Source organism: Schistocerca gregaria, chromosome 6, assembly GCF_023897955.1.
Source record: "Schistocerca gregaria isolate iqSchGreg1 chromosome 6, iqSchGreg1.2, whole genome shotgun sequence".
In the NCBI taxonomy this organism is placed as follows: domain Eukaryota; kingdom Metazoa; phylum Arthropoda; class Insecta; order Orthoptera; family Acrididae; genus Schistocerca; species Schistocerca gregaria.
Window position 1 is genome coordinate 125,697,852 of NC_064925.1, and position 14,925 is coordinate 125,712,776.

Consider the following 14,925-nt stretch of genomic DNA (forward strand, 5'->3'; position numbering starts at 1 on the left):
GAAACTTTTTGAACACCCCTTACACTGTTCGGAAACTTTGCTTTGAGTACTGATAGCAGACTGGCTCTCGGAAACATTTCATTGATTTTATGATTCTGTCGAACACAGTAAAGAGCAAATGGCATCCTAGTATTCATGTATTTCATTTTTAATAGGACTGAGATATTTCTGTTTGCCACTTCCTTATGCACTGTTTACTACATGTGCTGAAGCCGCCGGCCAGACGGGAAGAAACCGATCGGAACAACGGAGGTTGCAAGAGATCAAGACGAAAGGCAATCAGATTGCCTCCAGTTGTGGTAACTAAAGTGAGTACAGACATTAATTACTGAAGTCCACCGTGTATGTTAATTCTGACACATCTTTTTAGTCGGAAGTATTACATTCAGGAAGACACCGCATAGTATGTAGTAGATACATCCATAATAGTTACACTCTGTTATTTACTCCGTCTGCTGTTACATCTGCAAATAGTTTGGTGTTAGCAGAAGAGCCAACACCGTGTTACGAGTGGAGGCCGAAATGCACGCGTTTTAGCTCAAGCAGGCTAGCGTGAGGAGGGAAGAACTATACTGACGTGAGGTCTGGAACACAACAACAAATGAGAATTCAGGAAGCGGACGTAATTAGTTTGATACTTAACTTTAATCCATTAATGGTGAACGTCGTTCTTGATGGTACATGATTCACAATATTATCTGTTCAGAATACATTCCTGAAGATAGTTCCTTATAGTAACTGAATATGGCGCCTTCCTAGGTCGTAGCAAATGACGTAGCTGAAGGCTATTCTAAACTGTCGTCTCTGCAAATGTGAGCGTATATAGACAGTGAACCATCGCTAGCAAAGTCGGCTGTACAACTGGGGGGGGGGGGGGAGTGCTAGGAAGTCTCTCTAGACCTGCCGTGTAGCGGCGCTCGGTCTGCAATCACTGATAGTGGCGACACGCGGGTCCGACGTATACTACCGGACCGCGGCCGATTTAAAGGCTACCACCTAGCAAGTGTGGTGTCTGGCGGTGACACCACACATAGTGTGTGCGGAAAACGGCGAACCTATAGCTAAACTTCACTTTCCCTGTTTTAGCCGTGGCGGTTATTTCGCGAGATAAACATGGGAGAGCGTAACAGATTGCCTCAGTCTCCTTCGAAAGTGGTTTTCCCTCGTTGCAGTTCCAGCCTGCTGCCGTAGGAGCAAAGTGTTAGTTCCTCTCTCTGTAATCCGCTTAAGTGGTCGTAACAATTAATGGGATACCTGGCGACGTTGAGCTTCGGTGGGTTACTGCCTCTGATTTGAGATTCTGCCGCTCGGCGATGCTCTCATCTACGTATGGTCAGTGTAACTAGCTACACTCCATCCCGTACATAGAGTAACTTAAACTAATGAAATTTTCTCTATTTTTAAAGTCGAAATTTGTGTTATTTCAAAATATTTTAACTTGTAACTAGTACCGAGAATACTTCTTTTAAACTGATTTCACATACTGATTATTAGTGCATAGTAGATTAATAATGTAATACGTAGACCGTTAAATATAGTATTTAAATTTGAATATTAAATCTGAATTTTTCACGTTTGAAGAAACTTACTTTTGATGATGCAGAAAGGACTACAGCACAGAGAATGTTATTATTTCAAAATGGAATAAGAAAATATATTAAACTTCTGTTAGTTCTGGAAAGTGTTCGAAGGATCTCTTTCCTAATTAAACTTGATATTGATTTTATATATGCTCACGTTACACATAGAATGGCTACGAAAATTGTAAAGTAGATAAGAATACAAAATAATAGTATATTACGTTACTCCAAGCTTTCATAAAATCTCATCTGTTGAAACTAAAATTCAGGAAAGTTCCACGTAATTGTTATGAAATATGCGACAGACGGGAGAGACACACCAGGATTCAAGATTAAGGAAGAAACAAAACAGTAGTTTATAGACGGAAGTGTATAAGAGATGGTGATATGATGAACTTGTGAGGAATTCATGTTGGAGTGGCTTCCACATAGTTAAGAACGTGTAAATAATATTTCAGCTGTCACTGGTATAAGGGAATAAATTAGTATGCAACCGATGTTAAGTAAAATTATATCTCAGGGGTTCAAAATGACGCCACAGTCAGATTAACTGTATTTCCTAAATCAAACATATCCCGGTTGTTACATCTTGTCCTGCGGCCTTTGCTTATCGGAAGGTAGGATAGTTGTCCGATGCTATCAAGCGCTGGCCACATTGTCTTCTGCTCGCTTTAGTCTGTGTCACATGTTTTTCGTGGAAAAGCGAGGATCTACTACATATATCAGTGCTTCGACAGACGGCAGGCATTAAACATGTATGACGACCAGAGACGGCGAGTACTCGACGATACGCAAACCTTTTCTAGAAACACAAGAAATGGTCTTTGAGTTGCCTGTTTGACAGCTAATTCTCTTTTTGTGGTCTGTAATCTGCTTTGCTTTGAATACTGCACCACAGGCACCGTTTTATGTAACACGTGATTGAAAACGGCGCCAGTGAAGAAAATATATTCTGAGGGATGTGGTGAAACACATCTTATTTTTCCTGCGATCTTCTTTTTGATTCGTTTCCTCTCTATTCTATGGAACACGTATCTAAAGACTGGACCGTCTTCGTGACAGCTATGTCATAGGTAATGCTGCCTTGTGACTCTTTTGTTCTCGGCAACATCCGGGGGAAGATTATCGGGAATACTGTGATATTGGCTGCAGGGGTGTTCTCCTTTGGTATGGCAGGATAGTAGCTTTCGTATTACGTAAGTGTTCCGTTTAAGGAAAAATCTCGGTTTGCTGACGGAAAGCGTGTGGTATAACAAGCACTGTCGCTGCTTAAGCGTCCCATTAATTTTTATGTCCAGTGTTATCTCTGACCGTTTGGTTTGTTGTTATAGCATATTTTGATACATTACTCTGGAAATGGGCTATTTGAAAACAAAAATGACTGTTTCAAATAATAATATTCTCCTTCGAAACGCAAATTCAAAATTAACTCAAAATTTCTTTTGGTAATTTAAATTTTGGTGAGAGGATTACTGCTGGTTATCATTTTATAACATTAGATATCATGAATGAAAATTAAATGCTCGTGACAGATTTGGCATCAAGCCTGTCGTACTATATGTATTTCGTCGACACATAAGCTGAGAACGATGATTCTTACAATTACATGGTGACCCAAACTCCGTTAACGTTTGAAAAGTAATATGTCATGGAGTAACTTATGTGGAGACGTAATAATTGACGCACATGCTTGATATTGAAACAAAAAAGTGCAAAAAATGACCAGTAGATCCAAAAAATGGCACTCCATACGATGCAGAAGCAATAATTAGTCCAACAATTGATTATTAGTGAAGACGATGTTCTTTATTATAAATGTTCAACATATCGGTTGTCATTAATAAACAAGCGGTGCCAGCCAGGCCAGGGAAAATCTGACCTCCTCTCTCACTACAGCACATTTTAGATGCGACCCTCGTGCGACGTCACTGTCAACTTGCTGCACAGAGGCATCTCTGGGCAAGTTTCCACTCGTTTTTGGTTTCAATGAAACCCCATTTCATTAGAGACATATGTGTCAATTTTATACCTATGCCTACATTATTGCAAGAATCAGTGAATTTTCAGATGTTAACGGGCTTTTAGGTCAACTTGTATATAGTCGCCTTTGGTTACACGACCTCTCGCAATCAGATGACTACTGAAATTAGTAAGTGGATGCGGGGGTTAGTACTAATCGGGCAAGCAGCTCCTGAGTTGGCCTCGCGAGGGTGACTGCATCCCACACCAGTACTCCTACTGGGGAAAATTTCCTAGAAGTATCAGGAATCGAACCCGGGTCCTCTATGTGGATGTGCAGTACCACTCATCAACATTAATTTATCACCAATAACACTACACTTAGGGCTTTCCCATACATCGTAGAGGCTGCCAAGTGTTCAGTGGTACAGCACAAAACATCTCTATCACTACATGGAGCATTGGTAGCAATTCAACACGGTTATAGTCAACATAAGTGATAAGCCTGTAGCAACCCTTCTTTTCTTCGGCGCTACTTCAAATACACTACCGAAAGAAAAGTTGGCAAACTAGCAAAGACGACGTCGATTTGGATTCGATGACGACATATGCCACCTTGGGGATGTACTGATAATGATTTCAACGTCTTCCTGCCATCTGGGAGACAGCAGATGTACTGATAGTGGTTTCAACGCCTTCCTGCAAAAGATGGCGCGGTAGAATATCTTCCTGAGAATCGTCTGTGTCCGGGCCTAAATAGGGAATGTTGGCAGCCAGAAGGCTCAGTGTGGTTCAAACGCTTGAAGCAAGCAGAGAACTACGCCACAGAGACACACTGGTGCTTCCTCTAGACAAATGATCGAGTTTCTAAGGGACCAGATTGTGGTCTTCCACGAGGAAGGATGGTGTTTTCGGAGAGCTGACACACGACGTGGACGTGCTTAGTCAGTTCGTTGCTGGTATCAATGGTCACGCGAACATTTTCACATCTGTAGATGAGGCTCTGTACGTCCACACAGCACCGATGCCCACCTGGATCGACGTACTGTGAGGACAGCAGTAGCAGAACCAACAGGTATCACAGAATGGACAAGACGGCTTGTGAGCTCAGACGGGTCAACACTAATTGTTGCGAAACATTTATTAGCAGTGGACTATGGGCACGCACATCTCTAGCCCGACTCCCATTCACGCCACGGATTCGACATGCACTGCTCGACTGGCACCATCAAAGGATCACGTGGAAGATGGAATAGTGGACCGTGGTCTTCATCGATGACAGCAGATTCTGAAACTTCCTGGCAGATTAAAACTGTGTGCCGGACCGAGACTCGAACTCGGGGCCTTTGCCTTTCGCGGGCAAGTGCTCTACCACCTGAGCTACGCAAGCAGGACTCACGCCCCGTCCTCACTGCTTTACTTCTGTCAGTACCTCGACTCTTACTTTCCAAACTTCACAGACGCTCTCCTGTGAGCCTTGCAGAACTAGCACCCCTGAAAGAGAGGATATTGCGGAGATAGGACTTAGCCACAGCCTGGGGGATGTTTCCAGAGTAAGATTTTCACTCTGCGGCGGAGTGTGCGCTGATATAAAACTTCCTGGAAGTGAGGACGGGGCGTGAGTCGTGCTTGGGCAGCTCAGTTGGTAGAGCACTTGCCCGCTCAAGGCAAAGGTCCCGAGTTCGAGTCTCGGTCCTGCACACAGTTATAATCTGCCAGGAAGTTTCATATTAGTGCACAGTCCACTGCACAGTGAAAATCTCATTGTAAGAAAGCAGATTCTGCCTCCAATCAAGTGACAGTCGTTTGTGAAGTGATGAGCGCCGTCTCGTAGACTGCATTCGTGCAGTACTGGCTCCACCCCAGGTCTTGTTACAACTGAAGTTCATCTTTTCTGTATGTGGATGGGACGCTAAACAGTGCTCGGTACTGAATAATGTTATCAGATCCGTTATTCTGTAGTTTTGCCTACAGAAACATGATGTATTGATCCTACAAGTTAATACTCGCCCACACTCTGTCCGTGATACTCAACATCCCTTGCAAGACCGGTAGAAACTTCACTGGAGACAACGATCTCCTGTCTTGTCTCCAATAGAGTACGTGCAGGTATGATGGGACGAGAAGTGACTCCTGCGACCCGTCAACCAACTACTCTTATAGGAGTACGTGAACAGTTGGAGCAGGCGTACATTATTCGGTGTCTTAACGGTTCAAAATGGTTCAAATGGCTCTGAGCACTATGCGACTTAACTTCTGAGGTCATCAGTCGCCTAGAACTTAGAACTAATTAAACCTAACTAATCTAAGGACATCACACACATCCATGCCCGAGGAAGGATTCGAGCCTGCTACCGTAGCGGTCGCTCGGTTCCAGACTGTAGCGTCTACAAGCACACGGCTACTCCGGCCGGCGTGTTTTAACGATCGACTGGAAACCAGAGTTAGTTCCTGCACTCCTGGCCGTGGAGGCTACAACGCATACGAAGACGGGTGTTCCTGGTACCTCAGAACCGCTTGTGCTACCGATCTCTAAATGTAATCATTTCATGTACTCCATATGCACTGTTGCAACCATAAATCTCGAGCGAGATGGAAACCTCTAAAAGGGTGCCCAAATTTTCTTTCCTGCGGCTTAAAAGAGCACACTCTTGGGCAGATAATGTGTTCACACGTTTTCACCAAACAAGGAAATTACGGAGATCCCGTGCTCATGAGAGGACATCCATGATCTCACTGGTTTCTTAAGGAATAAAGTTATTTGTGAATGGGGTAGCGGTTAGACTGATGAGTGTAAGCCAAAACTGCGCACAGTGCACCGACGCCGTAGCAAATATAGCGATCTTGACAATATACTATTGCCAAACAGATCCTCACAAGCAAACATGCGATGATGTTTGACGAAACGAAAATCTTTTTAAGTGCATCGAGGTACTGGAGAGTTCGGAATGTGCAATAAAAACTTTAACTGCGACAGCGGTTATGCACTTTGTGGTGCATAGGAGCGGGAGATCTGTGCTCAAAGGCTGCAGAAAAAGAAGCTTAATTATCCACCATGTAAAGGAATAGGCATTGATACTAACTTTCTTCGCTGACAGAGATTGATTTATTCCCTGGTATCATGTGGGAGTTCCATGATTTAGTGACGTCTCCATAACATAACTCCTTCATATACATACGACGATACCACATGTCCTGTTAGTACGTCACTTAACTTCTGACGGTGCCAATAGAGTAACCGTTGACAGTTTGAGTATACAAATAAATCTGGCTCTGCAAGAAAACCATTCCCGGCGGGATCAGGGATTTTCTCTGCCTCGTGATGTCTGAGTGTTGTGTGCTGTCCTTAGGTTAGTTAGGTTTAAGTAGTTCCAAGTTCTAGGGGATTGATGACCATAGATGTTAAGTCTCATAGTGCCCAGAGCTATTTGATCAGAGCCAAGAAAGCCACGAATCATTTATCGAAGAATTTCGCAGCGAAAAACTACTTTCTCGTCCTCTTGTTTTTCGCAATAAGCTCTGCTTTCGGAATTTGAGAGATCAGGATTGATAACCACAATTGCGTTCTTCTGCAAACTCTTGAGTGTCTATGCAATATGGTTTTAGATACGACAAAGGCACCATAAAGCTTTCGGACTAACCAGGATGTAAATTACTCTCCAATGTTAGTTTGTACTCTCATTTTCGAAGCGTGGTGGCGCATAGGTTAAGCTGCTAGACTCGCCTGCGGGAGGAGTCTGGTTCAAATCCGTGGCTGGACATCCACATTTAGTTGTTCCATCGTCCCTCAAATCGATTAAGCCGATGCCAGGATTGTCCCTGTCAAAAGGAAGTGGCTGATTTCTTTCCTCATCCTTGTTGTGATCATCAGGTGCTCCTTGATTGGACAAGTCATCTTCGAAGCGAACTTAGCCCCAAATTTTATTCTATGTACAGTATTATAGTTAGTATGCCAAAAAGAATTTTACTATCCAAGTACATTACTGTTTTATCCATAGCTATTTCCTCCGTTGTTCACTATTTTCGTAATTATAAATTCTAGGTAATCGTGTCAGTCAAACCTAGAGAATTCTGAACATCACACACAAGCTTAAACAGACCCAACAAAAACAATCCACTGAATAAGAGACAATCTGGAATTACACATGAAATACGCACCTGATGTTGCAGCGTGTAATCTGTTTCTCTACTATAACTGAAGAAGATGCACACCTAGAGAGTGAAAGGACATAGAAAATTTGGGTACTTCGTACAACTAATGTAAATTCTTAGTGTACCTGGCAAAGTGAAAATCAAAACCGCTGAATTTTCTAGGTATTGGACAAACAGAGAAGAAAGCTGACGAAGGGTCTGTCGCGTCTAAAAGCAGTGGATCAGATATTTCAAAATATGGTTTGGTTATAATTTATACAAATTCTGCACAGATGAGCATATACCTACCAGTCCTTCAGACCATAGCGAACATCTAAAGTGTTAAGTCCTTTAGAGTAGCAGTATGTTTCGAAAATACTCCTTCATATTCTAGACTAAAAATAGAGACACTAAAAATAGCGTTGTTTCAAAATTTTTCGAAGTTTTTACTAAAATTTGAAATCATCACTAACTAGCAGTGCTGTAAGACCGAGAGATGACACTGATGTGCCTATTTTCGAGATCGTCGCTGTACTGCCGTCGTATCCGTAACGGGCGTACAACTGAGGCTGTGACGTCAGTAGGCCCAGCCGCTGCGTCCCTACCGTTGATGCCTCCATCTGGCTAACGAACATGTCTCTCAAGTTAGAGTATTGTGCCTGTGGTTGAGATGGGGCAAAATCGCTACCACTGTGGGCAACATGTAACCATAGTGATGGGACAACGGACTGGCTTCAGCGTGACTGTTTAATTTTATGAAATATGTTACAGTAATAGTTCTGTTCTTGCCTAATGTGCTGCAATACCAGATTTTATGAGAATAAGTAACGTTAGATATCACAATAAAACATAAGAGAAGCAACTCATTACATATATATGCGTGGTGTCTGATCTTTAGGACATGCCTGAAAGAACAGATACAGTTTTGATCCTACAGCTGTTATGAATCAAGGCCGAAGTAATTAATGACATTATCTGACAGTAGCCATGAATTTAAATGGATGGGCAAAGTTGAAAATTTGTGCCAGACTGGGAGTCTGCTGCTTTCTAGGTAGTTGTGATGAGTACTGCACCAGCTTTTCTTCTTTGTCGCTCTCCCTCTCTCTCTCACTCTCTCTCTCTCTCTCTCTCTCTCTCTCTCTCTCTCTCTCTCTCTCTCTCACTCACTCACTTCCTTATTTTGTTTGCGCCACCCGGACACAGTTTTCATCACAACTGCATAGACCTAATCCCTCTCGTCAGACACAAATTCTCAGTTTATCCCTACACAACTAACATAGTGACCCATGCACCACTATCCTCATTACTCCCGAAAATTCGTACTTTCCGTAAGAGTTAGAGCATTATTGCTCAGCCTCCCCTTAATAGTGTCTGTCCTTCCGGTCATATCCAAAAGAACAGACACCACATTCACAAAGTTTTCGAAAATTTCCGTTGTTCCTTCTACGACTTGTAGAGAAGAGTGAGTAAATAACAATTTGAATATGAACCCATGTCTGGAAACGTGCCCTTTCAGTCTACGATGGTTTTAATCCAGATGTGTAACGTGTCCACATATGCTGAGGGAAAGAGAAAAGTGTCACAGTTGTTTGTCCTGGACCGTTACATGCTTCGCAGGAACAATGTCTGTAACAACGTTGGCGGTCGCCACATCGAACCGCTGTTGTAATGCATCAGTACTATTCTTTACGTACAGAATTCTGGGTCCTCTTTATTTTTCGATAATGTAAACACGCAGTATTTAAGTGTTAATACAAACACACGTACTTAATTGATAAATGGATGTTTCATTCTAGTTTCCATTAGAATTGTTACCTAACAATCCAGTCCCTCAAGCAGAAGTGGATGAGGTAGGCATCTAAATTGAAACCGTCAAGAACGGAAACACACAAGGATTCCTATTCGAAGTATTATGAATTAATACTTTCTTTAAGTCCTAGAACCATGTAACGGAAATTTCTGAACACACTGTATATAATGAGAGTTAGGGCGACAGGTTGATTACTTCGGTGCGAAAGCACACTACGTTCGAACTCTTATGGGAATCGTCGAAATGCCCCAAGTAATGAGGACAGTGGGGAAGGGGCGCCGGCCGGAGTGGCCGAGCGGTTCTAGGCGCTACAGTCTGGAACCGCGCGACCGCTACGGTCGAAGGTTCGAATCCTGCCTCGGGCATGGATGTGTGTGATATCCTTAGGTTAATTAGGTTTAAGTAGTTCTAAGTCCTAGGGGACTGATGACCTCAGAAGTCCCGTAGTGCTCAGAGCCATTTGAACCATTTGGGGAAGGGGCACCACATCTGTAGTGTGTAGCATAAGTTGACAATTCGTGTCTGACGGGAGGTGCGCTGTGGTAGTCCGTGCAGTGACTATGACCACTGTATCCGTACGGGGCAGCGGTCAGTACATCTGGCTGTTAAATAGGAGAGCCGTGTCCGGACCACGGTCCGTTACAAATTTTCGACTATCCTCATTGATTTAAACCAGTGCCCACTGACTCAAGCAAAAAATCGTGTAGTGATGCGGACGCCAGCCAGCTAACGCTTCTGGGTAGGACCTCCCATTCGCCTACAGTCTGGTAGAGGAAGGGCGTGTCCTAAGTGCTCCACGAGAGCTGCTGCGTACAGCCGAGGCTCAGTAACACTTCTAAGGAAACTCAGTAGCACAGATGGATGTGTATCTAGGATTTGATGTGTAGACAGTCTGATATTTGTTTTATTAATTCTAAATGGTTTTTGTCAGAACGTTGTAACAAATTTATTTAAACCAAATGTCTGCGATTGTGTACTGTGTCTCATGGTAGGAAATCGTGATCGTAATTGTAAGTTCCTCCAGTTGATTATATAGGGTCACAGAAGTTGATTCACTGGTCTGATGTAGACACGAAGAGCTTTCTTATCATCTTAGCAGGTATTCAAGCCTAGTTGCGTCCTTATTATACAATAGTCAATTTATTTTTGTCATAGTCCAGAGATACCACACTTAACTAGCAGCAGTACTTTAGTTCAGTCGTATTGTAACAAACTGATGCTAAGTTAGTGAACGAAGTGCTACAGCGAAAGCCAATACATAACCAACCGCCAAACTTCACATAATCCTACATGTTGCATGACTGCCCCTACTGAGGCGGGATGGAAGAGGATGCTAAGCCAGTGAGTGACACTCCGCCACAGACCTGACAATGTGAACATGAATTTAGTTACAAATTATTGGTAAGACTGCTTTTTGTTTATTTTAGGTGCTGTCTCTCATTCTGTAGAAAGTATTCAAACACATATTTATGTTTCGCAGCGAAAACGAAGGTTAATATGGAGTGAATGAAAATATTCTTTGTTGTAAAGCATAACAGTGTCAATATGTATATTATTACACACCATACAGCATTATTTTATTTCGAGAATAAAGTTTTTAACAATACACAAGTATTTGCTTTCTGAACTTGTGAGAGAAAATTATAGCTACTGTATCGTTTTAGTAATATTACCAATAGGTTTAAATTTGTGTACGCTTCACTATACGAACTTAAATTTATCACTGGTGGTCAGTGTTAAGTGCATGTAAGATGAATGTGCTGTTGTTCTGATCCAGCACATTCAGAAACCGTGATCCTTGTGACACAGCTGCGTCCATCTTCAGACCGTCGTTGTAACCCGCAGACCGAGAGGTAGCCATGGTGTCAGAGCATCCCTGTCTAGTTGGTGTGGACCTGGTACACCAAGTTGAACAGCTGGTACGTTCCCTTCAGCAGCTGTAGAAAGATAAGAGAGCACACCGTTGTTGATTATAGCTTAAGAGAAAGATGAACATTTGTGAGGAGTCAGAAAAGCTGATACCCTTCACGCTCGCGCCTGACAAACCGTCTCGAAGCTTCAACTTCAATACTAGCTCCTCCCATGACATTGTTGCATACGTTACAATTATTGGTAGTGTAGAAAAACTGCGGAAAACGAAATTTTAGGGCAAGATTACGTGTTTTTTGCATAAAATCTAAGAAAGTTTACCCAAATCCGTTATCTGTATATTGTTTACTGAGTCCTCCCGACTGCATATCCCATCGGTAACGCTAGCCTGACTGCTGGGGCTCGGCTCGGAGATAGGCTGTTCAAAACCTGTTGGTGGCCAACTGTTAGTGGGAACATTTCTTGAGTATTGTTTATCTGCTTGGGACCCTTGTCAAGGGGAATTTTAACGTAAAAGATGGACGACATTCTAAGAATAGCTGTACTGATGTTCATTGTATGTTCAATCAACTTGACAGTGCTGCAGAAATCTCCAAAAGAACTGCAAATCCAAGAAACACGTTTCAAAACAGGTGCAAAAATTTATTACGTCTGCCAAAATACGCTCCACATATTGAGAACTACACTAAAATTGGAGCCTATCTTACCAGTCAACGTAATTTTCAACACGACATCTCATAAGCTTCGATTCTCTTTCATTAAGGTCTGCGTGTGATAGTCCTTGCTTCGCTGCATGTGTTATTTAGCTACCAAAATAGCAAAATTCTTCAACTTCGTCTAATTCTTGATCACCAGTTTTGATGTTAAGTTCATCGTTAAAATCACTTATACCACTCTTTGTTACTCTAGTTCTTTGGGTTACTCTCTATACATCCTCACTACTCAGTAGATTTTGATCCACTTCACCAGATCCTGTAATTCGTCTTCACTTTAACTTAGAATAGCAATCCCATAGAAAATCTTAGCATTGACATCCTTTTACTGTGAATTACAGTCCCGCTCTTGAACCTTTCTTTAATTCCCCTTATTCCTTCTTCGATGCATATATTTAACATTTGGAGCGAAAGACAATATCCTTACCTTACACCTTTCTTATTACGAGTATTCTTTTCCTTGTCTTCCAGTTTTATGTTTCCTACAGGTATTTTATACTGCCCGTCTTTTTTTCCTATGGTTAACTCCTTCTTTTCTCATATTTCGTACATGTTGCGCCATTTTATATTGTCCAACACTTTTTTTCTAGGCTGCCGAATCCTATAATCGTGTCTTCTTTCCTTTATCAACCGCAACAAAAGCCAAAATAATCCTCACCTAACAGATCCTCAGACTACATATTATCCTTGTCAGCAACTTGGATGCATCAGCCCTTCAGCTGATTGTGCGAAAGTTCTCGCATTTGTATGCCAGTGATATCTCCATTACTGTATCGATGTTACTTTTCCAGAAGACTTAAGGTGTGTCTCTAGTCTCGTACATTCAACACACCACCTTGGTCGCCACTTACTACAGTGAACGTAGAAGTTCTAGCTTATTGGGTCTTCGAAAGCTCTGTTAAACTGTAATGCTGGATTCCCTATGTCATACACATCGATTACCTTTCTTTTTCTATCACATCATCAGACAAGCCATCCTCATGGTAGAGACCTTCAAAGTACTCTTTACAGCCTTCCTATCTCTCGCTTGTGTTCGTAGCAATGCAATTTGCATTGCACTCTTAATGTCGACTCACTTCGTTTTTTCACTAAAGATTGCCTGGACATTTCTGCATTTCGAATTTGTCTATCCGTCTACCATTTCTTCTTCGAAATCCTCTCCCTTTTCCTGCAGGGATTTGGCCTTTGCTTGGCTGCACTTCTTATTCCTTTCATTTCAAAACAACTTTTCTTTCCCATGCTTCAAGAATTCCCTTAAAATATTAGTACTTCTGTCTTTCGTCGATCGTTTGATCTAAGGTTTCTTGATTGTTCCTTTCCACGTATCGTTGGTGACTGCCTATTTTAGAGATGTCCATCTCTCTTTAGCTGAACTACATGCTTGGTATTAATTATCGCAGTAACTACGTCCTTAGCGAACTCGAGAAACGTGTCGTCATTCCTCAGTACTTCCGTAGTCTACTTTCTTCCACACTGATCTTTCCGGACGATTCTTTTTGACTTAGGTGTACCTTTCATCACTACTAAATTGTTAGCACTGTCTAAATTTGTCACTGGGTACTCCTTACAATCCCATATCTGATTTCGTAATCTCTGTGTTACGATGTTCGTCTGGCCAGAAATCGTTATCACAAGTTGCAGCATAATCGCGGATAAAAACTGTGTTCCGTGAGGTGTAGAATTCTGTTTTGTTCCAGTCTACCATCACAAATACTTTTTTGTCCTCAGAGTACCGATTTCGGTTAGTGGTGACCATCTTCACATTTGTATACAATGTACCTTCATATAATGAAGCCAGGATGGCATAGTCAAGAAATACAGAATCTAGGGGTCTTTGAGTACGATTAACAATATGGAACGAACTACGCCACAGTGCCGGCAGAGACATCGTGTTGGGCAGTTCGCAACGTATTCTTTGCCGCATTCGACGATGTGTAGATGGATGCATTTCTTGATGATGCTACTCTGGCTTTATTATATTAAGACATGTTGTGAACAATTACAAAGATTGTCACTATTGACCGAAATAAATGGTGAGGGTTGTGGAGGACATCTTTTTATTGCGGTCATATACTGCAGTAAAAGAAACGAATTCTAGAAGTTCTTCTTCCCATTGCACTTCACTGACACTCCCCCCCCCCCCCATCGTCACTTCCACCTACCACATTAAGACTGACTTTTTGCCTTGAAGATTTAGTAGCTTCCGTGTCACGTTCAAACATCTAAAATTACGCACTCTGAATCGTTGGATATTCAATACTGTTCTGACATACTACCTCCCCCCTGGTACCCCGTTTCGAGTATCTGAGTGGGGAACTAATTCGTAATCTTTTTCCAGTGGAGAGATCATCATGATATTCTTTCAGTTAGTGGCCATATGACTTATGGATATACTTATGCATCTTTAATATAAAGGTTTCCTTTGCCTTCTGCAGCTTCGCGTCGTTAATAATTGCAGATTCTTTCGCCTTTTGAGGACAGCTTCTCACATCAAAAGAAAGACGTTGCCCTGAAACTCAGTCCATCCTTCCGCCCATTTTCCCAAAACGAACGAGAGTGATCCATCGTTGCCGGAAGTCTTCGTCTGCCGTTTTCTTTAGAATTTAAGCAGAGGTTTCACTCGAAGTGGGCAACCAAGCCGTTTTTATTACTAGTCAAAGACGCTTCCAGTAGACCACGGTGAAATGTGCAGACTAAATATTTGAGGACTTTGGTTTTAAGATATGAAGAGACTGGTACTGAGTCATGGCCGTCCATTTCAGACGTCAGAAAACTTGTGGGCAAAAATCTGTCACTTGACAGGACCATGTACGGTAATGCAACACCATATCCACTCTCTTTAGAGGTGGATAATGGGCTGATA

General features: G+C 42.2%; 1 protein-coding gene across 1 annotated transcript in view; it reads right to left on the reverse strand.

Moving 5' to 3' along the window:
• Positions 1–11,360: 11,360 nt before the first annotated feature.
• Positions 11,361–14,925, reverse strand: part of LOC126278754 (odorant receptor coreceptor-like) — a 41,213-nt gene continuing 37,648 nt past the window's right edge. Inside the window, exon 7 of the mRNA XM_049979031.1 lies at positions 11,361–11,417. Within this exon, the coding sequence (XP_049834988.1) occupies positions 11,361–11,417 (57 nt within the window). The remainder of the gene's footprint in view (positions 11,418–14,925) is intronic.